Source organism: Pseudorca crassidens, chromosome 6 (assembly GCF_039906515.1).
Source record: "Pseudorca crassidens isolate mPseCra1 chromosome 6, mPseCra1.hap1, whole genome shotgun sequence".
Lineage (NCBI taxonomy): Eukaryota > Metazoa > Chordata > Mammalia > Artiodactyla > Delphinidae > Pseudorca > Pseudorca crassidens.
Genome location: NC_090301.1, coordinates 29,489,130 through 29,505,237, shown reverse-complemented (window position 1 = coordinate 29,505,237; position 16,108 = coordinate 29,489,130). Strand labels below are relative to the sequence as shown.

General features: G+C 37.8%; 1 protein-coding gene across 4 annotated transcripts in view; it reads left to right on the top strand.

Moving 5' to 3' along the window:
• Positions 1-16,108, top strand: part of ADAM23 (ADAM metallopeptidase domain 23) — a 164,616-nt gene that overhangs the window by 123,131 nt on the left and 25,377 nt on the right. For 3 of the 4 annotated variants that reach the window (XM_067740873.1, XM_067740872.1, XM_067740875.1), the window contains exons 16-22: positions 2,808-2,879; positions 3,474-3,563; positions 4,875-4,955; positions 9,883-9,933; positions 10,627-10,690; positions 11,968-12,073; positions 14,984-15,103. In XM_067740873.1, the coding sequence (XP_067596974.1) occupies positions 2,808-2,879; positions 3,474-3,563; positions 4,875-4,955; positions 9,883-9,933; positions 10,627-10,690; positions 11,968-12,073; positions 14,984-15,103 (584 nt within the window). Of the gene's footprint in view, positions 1-2,807; positions 2,880-3,473; positions 3,564-4,874; positions 4,956-9,882; positions 9,934-10,626; positions 10,691-11,967; positions 12,074-12,783; positions 14,943-14,983; positions 15,104-16,108 lie in introns of those variants that run through there. The other variant, XM_067740874.1, reaches the window with a different exon arrangement.

The following is a 16,108-nucleotide window of genomic DNA, read 5'->3' as shown; positions in this document are numbered from 1 at the left end:
CCCATAAATACAGGCATATATATATATACATATATGTACATATATATGCATATATGTATATATATATGAAGAGATATATATATCTTTACTTGGGAAGGTCCACATTGTCAATTGGCATTTCATTAAAATTTATATACACAATGTCATATTCTCTTATCAACAATTCCTTAATTCAAAAATTCTGAAAATTGGAAGTATATTTTATGAGTTTGCAGAAAACATAGTGGACGGTACAACTTATCCTAAACTGAAAATCTTTATTTATCCCTCATAGTGTAAGTATTCTTAAGTCTTACTGCACAAATGTTAATGTGTTTGATTATAGGGTGTATACCAGACCCCTCAGGGCTGTTATATAGAACAGGGTAAATGCATCATACTTTTCTAAAATCCAGCAAAGCCAGAATTCTTAAACTCACAGGCTATAGAGCTTTTGGATATGGGACTGTCGACCAATAACATGTTTAGAAACGAAGTTGCTTAACAGGCAAACGGACAGGATTGATGAGAATTAGAAGATGGCATAGGCATTCTAACATTGCACATTTCATATTTCTTTTTAAGATACTACATCATAAGTCAAATATAATCCATTGCTGTACAAAATGTTTAATAACTCTGCAAATTGAGAGAGCAGTGAAATCATGTTAGCCTTTTTTTAAAAAAATCAGTGTCTGATGTCGATAACTGTCAGAATAATTTATTCCTATCCCCATAATTAAGTGATACTGCTAAGTTAGGGATGATACTTTGATGCCTGACAGCTGTATAAAATCTCAGTAAGGCTGCAGAAAAAGAAACAGGAATTTTAAAGTGATCTTGCATCATTAAACTCAGCTCCCTACTTTTCATGGCATCGATCTCAATGCAACAGAAATCTGAAAGCTTCAGAGTGTTTAAAATGGGTGCAGTGAGTAATAATGAATTAATGTGAGCTGTTGACATTTCTGAATTGCAAAGTACATGGCTAATTTTACCTGCCTTGCAGCTCACCAGCTAATTATAAGCATCATGCCTGAGGAAACAACACTGAGTTGTTTGAAAATACTAAGATCTCTAGTGTGTGTATAAGGATCCATCATTAGATTTCTGAAATTGCCTGTGAGTAGAAAGCAAATTATTCGGATAATGTGGAAACTAAATAAAAATACACATACATCTTCAATTTTAAAAATTAGTAAATATGGAATTCTTTCTTTTTTTTTTTTTTTTTTTTTTTTTTTTTTGTGGTACGCGTGCCTCTCACTGTTGTGGCCTCTCCCGTTGCGGAGCACAGGCTCTGGACGCGCAGGCTCAGCGGCCATGGCTCACAGGCCCAGCCGCTCCGCGGCATGTGGGATCTTCCCGGACCGGGGCACGAACCCGTGTCCCCTGCATCGGCAGGCGGACTCTCAACCACTGCGCCACCAGGGAAGCCCTGAAATTCTTTCTTTTTAAACAACATATATAGAAAAATTTTTTAAAAGCTGCTATGGATTACAGTGGAATAATTTATATGTATGTGTGAAAGAACTGACTTTCTTCCAAGTGTTGTAGCCAGTGGATGTATGTATGCAGGTTTTATGTGTTATTTTCACATTATCTAAGTGCATCTTTTCTGTGCTCTGGGAACCTTCTCAACTGCCATGTTTGCCATATGGTTTGTGATAGTGACCTGTCTCAGGATGGAAGAAGAGTCCTAAGAATGAAATCGAGCAGTGGGTTACATGGGAGTCCTGATATAAAGCACTACTCATGTTCCAGTCTGCCTTTCCCTTTTCCATTTTCTCCTCCCTCTTGATCAAAATATCACAGAGATGAGGACTGTTGATTTTAGTCATTGGCTTTTCCCATGGGGAAGTCCCACCCAAGTATCGTGGAAAACTTCCTTGCTCCTTATAACAATTTTCCTTTCCTGGAAGTGGAAGGAGGATCAGATCTTTCTTTGGTGGACTCAGTGGAGGGCAGCTGTTCCTTGGGTGTGTGCTGCTGTCTCTCGTATATATGGCTCTGAGCATTTGGGTTGGGATGTCCTGTTCTAATCTTCACCTGAGTATAGTAGATATACACAGAAAAATCTTGCCCCAGGTGATGGGAAATAGGAATGTTTCTTATAAATAATCAGCTGCCTCAACAGCTGGTCTGTAATACAGTTTATTTGGCAAGCAAGTTCATAACACCAGTAGGGTGGATTATTCTAGAAATTTGACTCTACCATTGCTCCAGGAATGATTGAGAAATTTCTATACATCTGTGCATATGTCTGCACATTTACTTAATATGATTCAGCCAGTGCAGATTTCTTTTCACTAAGAATGATGGGCATGGATTTCCAGCAACATTTTTTTCCCCTAAGTTTATTTGCATTTACTTGATGGCATATATCAGATTTAGCTGTGAATGAAGCATTTTTATCTTCTTGACAGTTTTATATCTTCTCAGCTGCCTGGTTATAAGTCAACAAATTAGGTATCTGTGAGTCTTATTAGCGTGCATTTTAGCTCCATTAGCAAATACGAAAGTGATCTATTCCTCCTGACAGCTTATTTCTCTGAAAAGTAGCTCTAATGGTAGAGGTCATCTCTGGAACCCACTACCGGAGAATCCTCCAAGAGATAATACCCCATTTAAAATATGTTTTTTAGAAGTGTTATTAATAAATTAACAGTGATTCTCACACAGACACATTTGTAAGATGCCATAACAACAGATCACAGAAGAATACCACATGATGGCTGATTACAAGGCCATGTGTGTAGCCTGATTGGAGTGTTGATTTTCTGTGGTGAATTAAAATGGTTTCCCTTTATCTTTCTAATCTCTTTCAGCTATTTGAGCCCACAGAATGTGGAAATGGATATGTGGAAGCTGGGGAGGAGTGTGATTGTGGAATCCATGTGGTAGGTGTAAGAGATCTTTTCTACCTTCAGCACATCTACCCAGAGTGCAGAAGAATAGCGTTAGTGGGAAATCTGCCCCATCATTCATTGTGGTCTTAGTGCCTTTATTCTGAGCTCTCTCATCAATGCTTAATCCTAGCTCAGACACGTTAGAATTAATCATTGGCTCTGTCTGAAGAAACCTAATGGATTCTTCTAATCAAATTCGTATCTCTTAAAAATTCATAGCTCATATTCATCTCAGACAAATTTTACTAACTCATGAAAATTCTTTCTGTGTTGTATATTAGTTTTGTCTTTGTAAAACTAGATTGAGTATTAAGAATACAACAGAGCTAACCTAGGGTTGGGTGCCTGCTAAAAAATAAGCTTACTTTTTGGTAGAGAAGCCCCTTCTTAGAAGATCGTACTTTGCTGAGAAGTATAGCCGGAAGGAATCTATCATTGCTTAAAGTGGTTCATTCTTTCCTAAAAGATTTGCTTACTATTATATACATCTCCTCACATGGATTACGCATAAGTTACATGTGGAGAGCATGTTGAATGACCAGTGGGTAGGTTTCCTCACTTACTCACGTGAAGTGTTTTCTCTAGGAATGCTATGGACTGTGCTGTAAGAAATGCTCTCTCTCCAATGGGGCCCACTGCAGCGACGGGCCCTGCTGTAATAATACCTCATGTCTTGTGAGTTCTCTGACCGTTTCATCTTTCTTACCGTTGACATATTAGCCAAATATCTCAGTGTGTACATTGAGTATTTGTACAACTTGTCACAGACTTGTTGATCGACACTGTGCATATTAGCCTGGCAATTTTGTAGAATCAATAAATCTATCCAGATTCTGTGGGTTACAACGATTATCTTTACTATGATTCACTACCAACCATTCTATTCTCTGGTACCTCCCTAAGAAAATATATCTATAATCCTTCCAAAATAAACATTGAGAATTGCTCTACTATCATGAGTGAAAACCAAATTAAATAGTTGAATAGAAGAGGGTCAATTCTTGTGGTCTTTTTCTAATAAGCCCTACTTATAACCTTTTTCTTTAAAACTCATCCTAATTTATTTTAGACCCTGAGCAGAAAACCTAGTGCTCATGTTTTTACATTTGATATTTAAAATCACTTATAAAGGCAAGAAAGCTAGATAAGGCGGTAATATATGTATGTATGTATGTATGTTTATATATGTATATGCACAACTTGTGTATGTGTGGACACACAGTTACTTCCATCTTTAGAGACCTCTGGTTAATTTTTAAAAAAAATGTTTTTTAAATTTTCCTTTTTCTCATCTATAAAATCTCTAATATCCTTTAAAACCATAAAAGTATATGATTTAATTTTATCCAACACCAAAGGGATGTTATGCATGTGGTAATCTAGGCGATTCTAGCTTAGTTTGTACTTGCTTATGTCCCCAACCAGATTATAAATTGCTTGAAGATGATGGACTCTTTCCTTCATCTTTTACCCACCCACCACCCAGAGAAACAAAATGCCTTGTATTCAGTAGGCATTCACTGGCATCACTGAAGGAAGTTCATATGAATTAGTTGAAATCTGCCTGTGTATATTTAGCTAAAGCAAGACTAATATCCAAGCTAGTTGGTAAATCAGTGCAGGTTGGGTGTGCATATCAGTCTTCAGAGAGATCCTAAATGTTTATCTTTTAGTGTTCTGTTCTTTTGTCTTAAGCCACACCAGTGTTTCTTCTTTGCATAATTGTCATCGCAATGTTTCCCAAAAATAATACTCTGAGATAGTGGGTTTTGAAATCTGAACATGTAATGCCTTGGTTAATGATTCATATTTACTATACAGAGTGGTATTTGGGTATTTTCTTTATCCTGGAACTATCTTGCTGATTCATAAAAAGAGTTTGGCGGTGGTTATGAAAGGATGTCATGATTGTTGGTGAATATAAGAACGTTAACTCTTTGAAATATTAATTAATACTGGTTCCTAACATTGAGTTTTGATTTGCAGTTTCAGCCGCGAGGGTATGAATGTCGGGATGCTGTGAATGGATGTGATATTACCGAATACTGTACTGGAGACTCTGGCCAGGTATGGCAAACTGAGTTTTAGGTAATGCATCTTACTTGCAAATACATATTGTAAAGCTTTCAGTTTGGATTACGTGTGTGAATATGATTTGGTTCTTTTGTTTTTGTTTTGTTTTGCTCTGTTTTCTAGTAATTTCTAGCTCCTCCCATGCCTTTATTTTAGGAACGTTTATTGTGGTTTTTTGGACCTAAAAAATCTCTTTTCTTCCAAATTTCCCCTTCATAATTAGTTCCCTTTATATTGCTCATATCCAACGAATTGATTTTTCTTTCCTGGTCCCCACATCTAAAACAGTACCCTCACACTGATAAAGCTATTTTCAAGCATTTTTAAGCCACAAAACCCTTTCTTTTTTTTCTTACATCTTTATTGGAGTATACTTGCTTTACAATGGTGCGTTAGTTTCTGCTGTATAACAAAGTGAATCAGCTGTACGTGTGAATATATCCCCATATCCCCTCCCTCTTGTGTCCCCCTCCCACCCTCCCTATCCCACTCCTCTAGGTGGTCACAAAGCACCGAGCTGATCTCCCTGTGCTATGCGGCTGCTTCCCACTAGCTATCTGTTTTACATTTGGTAGTGTATATATGTCCATGCCACTCTCTCACTTCGTCCCAGCTTACCAACAAAATTTTGGATGGAAGCCCAGTGTAGAAATCTGGGAAGAGTAGCACTGCTGTGGTTGAAATGGGATTGGGAGCAGAAGTCTCCCTTCCTGAGCTCTGTCACCGTCTCGCTCCACTTATGAAGCCCTGGCTTCATGGCCCACACACTTTGGCATGATCTTCTTCACATTAAAATTATCACATTATCATTAAGGTTGCCTTCCGGCATTCCTTCTTTAATTTTTACATTTTTAAACATTTATATTGTGTTGTTTTATGTCTTTATTTGTCATTCAAATGATCATTTGTGGAGCCCCTGCTCTGTGACAAGCACTGCTGTGAATGCTGGGGTATGGGAGGAATTGAAATAGAAAAGTCCTTGCTCTTACGGGGCTTGCATTCTGCTGGATGGAGAAAGGCAAATAAATGAACAAAACCCCAGTGAGTACAGAAGCATGGCTTCTTCAAGAGATGGAATGAAAGCAGGGATAGCTGGGGAATAGTGGAAACAATTCAGAGGAAATCAGGAATCAGGCAGGGAGGGGCTTGGTAAGAATTTTTGACTTCATTCTACCTTCATTTCTTTCTAACGTTATTTCAAGAGCATTTTCTCATGCTGTGACACAGTTTTTATAGATATCCTCTTTACAGTTGCATGAAAGTCTGCCATGTGGATTTACCAGTCACTTCTCCATCCGGTGGTGGTAGATATTTAGATTGTTGGCAGTATTTCATTATTATGATTAATATGGTCGTGAATCTCTATGCATTTTTAAGAGTGTTTCTTGTTTGGAGTTAGCACCTTAGGACAAGTTCTCAGGAGTGGAGTTACCTATTGCCAGGTAGGGCTTCTGGTAGAGTACAGTTAGAAGCCAAAATATCATCTTTGCTATTGCAAATAGCCAAGTTGAAAGCCATAGCTTAGTGTGAGGGCTAAATGGGCCTCTTTATAGATCCCAGACTCAGGCTATAGCAACACGTTATTGACAAAATTGGGCCTGGGATGACCTGTCTGTGCAGAGCCAGCCCTTGCCTTGTATGCCACGGAGGAGCAATAGAGAGAGGATGATTGATGTGAGTAGGCAGGAGAAGGATGGCAGGACCAGGCCAGAATGCCAAGTTACTCTTCTCAAGTTTATCAAATCAGCCAGCCACCCAACCCAACCGTTCACTCTACCTGCCTGGAGAATCGAGTACAGGAGCAGAGAGTAACTGGAGTTACACTGAGTTCCCCTCCCTGGAAGGAAACGTGAGGAGAGGAAAACAAAGGTTCCTAATTAACCTTTTTGAAAGGTTTTGATATGTATCATCTGAGGCTCGATTCAAGTGGATATGGTACAAAGGAATGGTACAGTGAGCTCTATTCAGGCTGTTATTCTTCTGTGATTTTTATGCGTATCTGTTCTTATATATAAATATGTAAATAGGTTTCTCTGCAATTTTTAAATAATATAGTGGCAGAATGTAAGAATTGTGGATTCAGTGTTTTATGACAAGTGTACTGACATTCTTGATATACTGTTTCACTGAGTTATATTTTTAGTTTTGTAGAATAATGCTATTTTTATACCCATCATATATGGTTTTGGTTCTGTGTGTTCAGTTCTTTTAAAAGTACAGTTTTTTCATTTCAACCTTTAACTCTTGAATTGCCATAGACTTTAGAATAAAGATATTTTTTTAAAGATGTGGGGAATGTGTTTTGTTAGTACTATGAAATACATCATCAAAATGGGAGTATAGCACAATTTAAAATAAGTACATTTAAAGGCTATTGCACTGTGAAAGCCGGCCTCAACTGAACCTTCCTGCACAGCATAAAACTGGGGGCTCAAATGGCATTTAGAGACCGAATCCAGAGCTCTGCTCACAGGCAGAATAAAGTACACAGATTTATGGTCCCTCTGCTTTAAACATCTCCAGACAACGAGAGACATCCATAATTTCCTTTGTTAAACATTTCAGTGATAAGCAAGTGGCTTTTATTAGGCTAAACGAAAAATAGATTGATTAGAAATCTTCTTCCATGTAGCTGTGACAGTTTATAACAAGAGCTTTTTTTTTCTAATTAGTGACTCCTACTAGTTTTTTCCTCTTGAAACATCGCAAAAGTCAAATATGAAAATTGTTTAGCCCCTGATGTACCTATTCTAGTAGCAACATTTCTTTTGCATTTTTGTCCAGCGTGGTTGTGTTCATCTTGGAGTAAGTGAATAATTAATGTTAGTTGATTAATAAGAAAATGATGGTGTTTTGAGTGGATTTGGGTGAAAGAGGCCCAGGGATCTCTGTTTCTGGGCAGTTGGTCCAGTAAACCAACTTCTCATGCTGATAATTACATCTTTTGAAGAGTTACCATTAGGTTGAATGAAAGCTTGTATGAGAGTCAGTTGTTCTTTAGAAAGATGTAGAACCAAAGCATTTAATCTCAATGTGTTCCTTAATAAGTTACTGCTTCTTCGCACTTCTAAATTAGTTCTGTTACCTTTCTGTAGTGGCCATGATAAATACCTTGGTGTTGCAGAATAGAATAACTTAATTGTGTCTGTGTGGGTCATTTATTTATTTTCTCAGTCAGCCAATAGTCATTGAGCACCATCTCAATAATAATTGAGCCAGTTTTGTTCTAGGTGCTGGGGAGGCAGCAGGGACAGAAAATCCCTGCCTGCATGGTGCTCGCATTAGGATGCAGACAAAAGACAAGCAAATACGTAAAATACACGGATCCTCAGTTGGTGATACATGTTATGGAGAAGAAAAAAATAGGGAATGGGGAACAGAGGATGCCAGCATGGGGAAGGAGGTTATGGTTTTGAAGAGCATGGTTAGAGAAGGCTTCTCTGAGATGCTGATAGTTGAGCAACGTCCTAAAAAAGGTGAGAGAGCAAGCCAGGCAGAAATCTGGGGGAAAGATTGGAGGAAGAGCAAGGACAAAGGCCGTGGGGTGGCAACATGGCTGGTACATTCGCGTAGAGTCAGGTATTTATGGCAGAGAGTAGGAATGAGGTCAGAGAGATGAAGGTGAGGTTGGGGCCGGCATAGGAGCAGATCATGATGAACTTGGAAGGCCAGTGAGTAGATGGGGAAGCCATCAACAGAGGAGCAACATGAGGTGGTTTAGGTTTTTCAAAGGACACTCTGGTGGCTCTATAGCCTATAAGGAGAGTAGAGTGGAAGTAGGGGAATCAGTTGGAGGCTGTCACATAATCAGAGAGATGAGAGATGGTGGTGAGAGATGGTGGTGGTGTGGACCCGGCATTAGCGGTGGAAATGGAGAAAAGTCAGATTGCAATTACATTTTAAAGGTAGAAGCTACCAAGATTTGTTAATGGCATAGAAGGAGAGTGTGAGAAAAAGAGAGGAACATAGGATGACTCCATGGTTTTGGCCTTGAACAGTTGGAAGAGTGGGACTGTCGTTTACTGAGAAGGTGAAAACTAAGGGAGGACCTCAGTGGGCATTGCTATGTTTCTTATTCACTTGCCACACCCATGTATTTTTTTTTTCCTTTTTGTATTTGTTTTGAATGCTGTAACAGAGCCTTGACTTAATTTTTTTAGCTCTCTTAAATGTGGTAAATGAGACGCACAGAAAGTAAACATTTTAATTTACTCAGGGTAATGTTGGGGGAAAATGAAATTTTCCTTATTTTTCCTTATAAAAAATGATTTGATAAATAGACCTGGAAAAAGAAAGAACTGTCACATCATGATTGCTCTAGTAACAGATCTGTAGTTCAAGAGGTCAGAAACGTAATGCAGATACAGCACTTATATTGAGTTGAAGGGCCGTGTATTTCTTCTTTCTCAGTCATGTGGCCTAAAGGTGAGCATCATGGGTGTCACATGCAAATCTGACATTTTCACAGGGCTGAGCGAAGTCTTGTAAATGAGTTCCTGAACGTGTCCACTCCTGCATAACAGGCTGATTTTTTCCCTTCATTATCCGTTTTAATCCCTTCTACTTTTAACTCCACGGGCAAGTGAACGTAAATTATTATTTTAGCCCATCTCATGGAAAACGGAGAAACATAAAGAGCACCCACTGTGTGGACCTAATTGATTGATTCATTTTTACCAATAATTGCAGAATAAATTTGGATAACCTACTCAAAGAGTTGCTCATGTTTTCCTAATTATAGAGTCACCATGCTTGCATTTTTAAAATACTTATTATAACTTTTACTGATATGAATTGTCTGTAGCACACAATTCACAATAATAAAATCATGCTTACCTTTTTTTGCATTTTAATATATTGTACACATAATCCGAAGATACTTCACGTGCTGAATGTTAACTAAAAAGGTTATATTTTTCAGTGCCCACCAAATCTTCATAAGCAAGATGGATATGCATGTAATCAAAATCAGGTATGCTGGGCTCTAGGTTTTAAATGGGATTTTATAAAAAGATTAGATTTCAAGGTGTTTTTTTTTGATAAATGTAATTTTGATAGGGAATTGCCATTCAAACAACAGTAAATTATTGCAGTGGTCTTCTAATTCAGAGTTGCTTAATGTCATGTAAGATACAAATATGTTATATTTATCTCTGGGTACAAACTGTCCAGATTGAGGGTGAGGAAAAAAATGTAATGGCTGAAGAATTAGAAATCTAATTTATTGAGTTGTGACTATCTTTTAATCATTTCAGCCTGTCTCTGATGGGAAAATATGGTAATCTGTTGTAATGTGGGTTTTTTTTTTTTTTTTCCTGAAGCTATGTTATAACCTAACCATTCACATGCAAAAAAAGCTAAAAATCATATTGGTATCACCCAAAGAAATGTCTCAATTTTTTTCCATAAAATTAAAAAATTTAGATAGTTAGTTGGATTTAAAGAGCTGTACTATGAGGTATGTTTTTTGTTTTAAATTTTAACTGGCATTCTTATGCTTCTCTTAAGATGTTTATGGTTTTTATTTTCACTGTGAAAGTATTAGGGTACCGAATGAAAAAGAAAACAATTTTGTCTGAAACAATGAAAAGGAGACCTTGCAGTGAGAGTTTGGGGGGAAATGGAACTGGCTGCATGTGCCTCATGACATACGTTCTGTCCTCAGGGCCGCTGCTACAACGGGGAGTGCAAGACACGGGATAACCAGTGTCAGTACATCTGGGGAACAAGTAGGTCATGTTTCCTGCTTGCTGGTCACACACAGGTTTCTCTTAATATTCTTCACTGCCTGTCTTGCTGAAAGAGATGTACAGCTTGGGGTGATTAAAAAACAAACAAACAAACAAACAACTAGAAAAGGCTGAAGAGAATGGTGAATCTTAGTCACAAAACCACAGCAAACAACTGCTAATGTTGGGGACTTGTCATCTGAACCAAAAAGTGCCAATCAGTGATTGTGGCTGTGACAGAAGGGATGCTACACCCACCTGCAAAGACTGGGTTGAGTGCAGTGGTCATGCTTATTATCCAGCCACTGGCTGATTTTCTTTGTACCTTGGATTTAACATTCACCCCCTCAAGTTAGCTTTCTGTTCTTTTACCCTAGGATAGAACCAGACTTTTGTTGTTTTTTTTTTTTTAATTCTATAATTGATTATCTCAGTTTGAAGTGAAGAAACACAAGTACTTTGTGAGACGCAGACAGATAGAGATTCGGGTACATGGTCGTGCTTCTCAGTACATTCCCTACATGTCAGTACACATATTCTCTTCCTGACATTTGTAGTGCCTCGCCAGTGAACTTCAGTTCATGAGGGCCAGGCCGGAAGAGAGAGAAATGGCTCTGCCTTGCTGGCAGAGGCTGGGTCACCCACCAGGAAAAGAAAGCACACAAAAGGAGATTAGGACCCATGCACAAGTGATTTCAGTGTTTGGCAAATGTCATTTAACTGAAAGATTTACTTTCAGTGCTTCAGTTTTGACAAGGGAAAGATAATAGAGGCATTTTTGTCTTTTAAAAAGGTTTAAATATCAAAATCCATGTGCCAATGTGAGATCTCAATGAGCTCAGACTTTATAATGCCTACTGATATTAATAGAAAGCAGGATTAGGAATGATATTAGTTTTCTCTGTGTCACTTCACTACTTCCTGCTGATGATTAATCCTACCTCCCACCCTCAAACCCACCAACAAGAACTGGGAATAAATTTGTCTCCCAAGTTAAAAAGAATGGTGTGTTGGAGCTGTCCTGTCTTAGCTTATAAGAGCCATTGGTTAAATTTTCAGGAATTTTAGAAGCCAGTTGACATCATAGTCTTAGTTTGAAATTAGCCATGTATTACACTGTGGAAATTTACACTATGGAAATTGGCAAGTGCTACAAATTAGGAATTTTTTTTCCTTTTTCTGAAACACCAGTTATTAAAATATTTACTGGTACACTCCCAGTTATGGATAGCAAAGAGAACTAAAATTAATTCTCTTTTCTTGCTCATCTCCAAAAGAGGCTTCGGGGTCTGACAAATTCTGTTATGAAAAGCTGAATACAGAAGGCACAGAGAAAGGCAACTGCGGGAAGGATGGAGACCGATGGATCCAGTGCAGCAAACAGTGAGTGGTCAGCTCTGGGAGTATAGTGAGTGGACTTGGAAACCCTGGTCCAAATGTAAAATGAGCACAAAATAAATGTTACCGATTTTTTAATAAATATTCAACTACTTAAAATTTTAAAGTATGGATTTTAAAAATACATTAGTATAGCTAGAGGCAAATGGCTATGAACTAAACTATTTCTGTGGTACAGACTCACACCATTTCTGTAAAATTCAGAAAAGTTCTTGCATGCTGTATTTTACTTGAAGCTTGTTTTGAAGAGATACTTTGCCAAGGTATTTTAAATTAATAGTGGGTTTTAATTCTCTACTCTTGCTAGCAGAAAAGGCCTATGAAAGTACTAGTATACATGGAATTCTACAAGCAAAAGATATAGCCTGTATGTATAATTTGAGGGACCATTTAAAGTGAAGTAATATATATACTTAATTATTTCTCGAGTGTAACACCATTTGATTTAATTAAACATCTAATGTCTGTATTAGAGTTTTGTTTTCCCTTCTAAAAAGTAGCTAGTCAGTGCATATTGGAGGCATCTTTACTCAGGAAATGAGATACTTTCAGAGCACGTTGGTAGTATTTTCCCTTGATTTGGTGAGGAAAGTTAAAATTGTGATTTAATAGTTTATTAAGGTTAACTCAATGACTTGGATCTATGGGACCACTAAGTGATACACCAAAGCTCCTCCGTTTTCCTTCCATAACAGTGAGGATTCTTCTCCCATTTTGAAGCAGAGCAAGGATTTAAGGGAAGTTTTATTTCTCTAGTTAATGGTCTCTAACGTACTTTAGGAAACTTTGCCATTCTATGTAGTCTTTGATGGTAGATGAGGCCTACTTTTAAATTTAAAGTTAAACCAAAATAACAGAACAGAACTTCCCATCTGATGTCTCATGAGTGAGTTATAGATGTTCTGAGCTGTTCAGTCCTCGAGGTGCCAGGGAGGAAATGGGGACTAAAATAGTCAAAATCCATGGGGTTGGACACCTCTGGATTTGATTAGCTTCATTCATTAAATCAATGTCATAGACAAATCTGATCATTTCTCTGTGCTTCTGTGAATTCAGAAAGTTGGGAGGCATTGTATCAGATCATTGTAGAAGATAACTTTTGAATATTTGGCAGTAGAATAGCCAACCACCAATGAGTTAAAGAAAATAAATGCATGTTTTTTTAAACTTTAAAAAACTGGGAAATATAACATAGAAAAGTGATTAATATACAAATATACATTTTGTCAAATAAATGCGAAGTGAACTCTCATGTAACCCCTATGTGGATCAATAAGTAGAACATTCCAGAAATGTATTCTTCCCCCTCACAGTGCCCGTGTCTCTCTGCTGGAGGTATTGTCATCCTGACTTTTCGGGCAATTGCTTTCTTTCTTTTCTTTAGAGATTTACTGCCCAAGTTTTCAGCCCTAAACAGTATATTTTGCCTAAAGTTTCAGTAACTTTATGTAAAAGGAATCATATCTCAGGTATTATTTTGTATTTTGCTTAAGTTCATTATTTTAAGAGTTTTCCATGGTATGTGTAGCTGTTGGTTCATATTTATTGTTCATTTGTTTCATTTTCATTCATATTTAAATACCTTGATTTGTTTCTCCATTCTATGTTGATAGACATTTAGATTGTTTCCATGTTTTGGCTATTAGGAACCATGCTGCTGTGAACATTCCAATACATGTAACTTAGCACACATTTGCACATACTTTTCTAAGGCCTTTCCTGGAAGAAAAATTGCTAAGTCATAGGGGATGTATATTTTCAGTGCTCCCAGATGATGTGACACTGTTTTCTAAAATGGTTGTACTAGTAAACCCTACCATCGAGAATTTGTATATGAGAATTTTGTTGTACTTCATTCTCACCAATACTTGGTATTATCAGACATTTTACTTTTTTTTTTTTTTTTTTTTTTGCGGTATGTGGGCCTCTCACCATCGTGGCCTCTCCCGTTGCGGAGCACAGGCTCCGGACGCGCAGGCCCAGCGGCCATGGCTCACGGGCCCAGCCGCTCCACGGCATGTGGGATCCTCCCGGACCGGGGCACGAACCCGTGTCCCCTGCCTCGGCAGGCGGACTCTCAACCACTGCGCCACCAGGGAAGCCCCAGACATTTTACTTTTATGTATTCTGCTGGGTGTGAACTGCTTTATTATTGTGGTTTTAATTTGTATTTTCCTGATTACAAATGGAAGTTAGCACATTTTCATGCATTTCTTGGACATGGATGTCCTTTTTTGTGATGTGCCACTTTAATTCTTTGCACGTTTTTTAAGGAGTTCATTGTTTACTTCGCTGGAGGTAGGTGCCCTCATGGTGGGTGAGTCGTTTAACAATGTCGCTTAGGACCCAGATGATTTCTGCCCCTTTTCTTTGTAATGCTTAGCATGTTCAATTTGTGTCTTTACATTTGTGAATTCACGATTGCAAGGCGAATGCCAAGGCTCCACACTCAAAGGCAGGAAGCAGAGGTAGGAGCAAAAGGTCTTCTCCCTGTCAGGCTCTAACCTTTCATCCAGAGCACAGAATTCTCCCCAGCAATCCCTAGCTGCCTTTTCCTCACATCTCAACACCCAGGGGCCGCTCTTAGCTGCAGGAGGCGGGAAGGAGGGATGGCTAGGAAAGTGGGTGTAGCAAATGGGGGTGCCATGATGAACTCAGACACCAGTCATGAGCCATCTTTCAGGGCTGGGCACTTTGCTACACCGAAGAAACTGTGATCCTGTTAGCAAGGAAGGAGGGAGTCCTTACCAACCAACAATATCTGAACAAATGCTTTTATTTAGAAGAAAAGGGAATATTTCCCATTTTAAAATATTTATAGACTGAATAGTTTCGATTTTTTCAGTTGGATTCCTCCTGTCTTGTTCTTCTTTTTTTTTTTTTTAATACGTTCAGCGATGTGTTCTGTGGATTTTTACTCTGTACCAATCTTACTCGAGCTCCACGTATTGGTCAACTTCAGGGTGAGATCATCCCAACTTCCTTCTACCACCAAGGCCGAGTGATCGACTGCAGGTAACACACTAAATGTTGGAAAACCTAATGAATCGCGAGAATTACAAATTTAGAAAAATCAAGGGAAATGATAACTTAGATTTTATTATCACCTTGCATGTTTAAAGTCATTTAAAAAACAAAGCAAATTATATTTGCTTAAAAATTATACCAGTTATTAGGAGGGAGACATTCCTTGTAATTATAATCTTAAAAGTAGAATTTTATGGTATTCATGTTGACACATGATTGACGTTTTGAGCATTGAAATATGTCACTCTCTGAAAACTGTGTGTTTTATTTTTTGTGACAAAAAATAAAGAATTTAAGCTATACTCTATGTAGCATGTGTCTGGTTTAGAAGATGGCTTAATTAATGCCTAATCACATATAGAAAATATACACTAAAATATTATTTATAGCTGTAGTCAGATATTTGATGTCCGGTTATCTGTGAGTACAAGGCACAGAAGATATGAGGCTTATTTTTGAACACTGGGAGTCATATTAGATTTTAAATAAATATTGTTCCCATTAAAGTAGTCATAATTCTAAGATGCTATGCCCTCATTCAGATGATAAATGTCGTTGCCCAAAAGACTTTTGGGATTTCCCCCTACAGAATTGCCTTCAGGGTCTGCAGTGTTTATCCCTAGTATTCCCCAAATAGCAAACCTTCATCTTATATGAGTGAATGAAAGATTTGGAAACATCCCAAAGTAATTTTGAATAGAATTTAGTAAATTGATTGGGTAACCAAATTGGATATTGCTGTCTTGGTCAAATGGTTGCTGATTTTCTGTCTTTTAAATGGCTCTAAAGACTATTCTAACGGTGTCATAGACAATAAGATCCTTCCTGGAATAAATCTGTAGTCCTCAGATCTAGTTACTTTGATGCACAGAAGCTTCCTTTGAATGTGTAAATTTTTGCATGTCTTTAGATACAACAACCTTGTTAAATTATATTGTTTTATTCTAAACTAGTATATTCTAAAAATATTCAGCAAGGTACTTAATTAGTAAT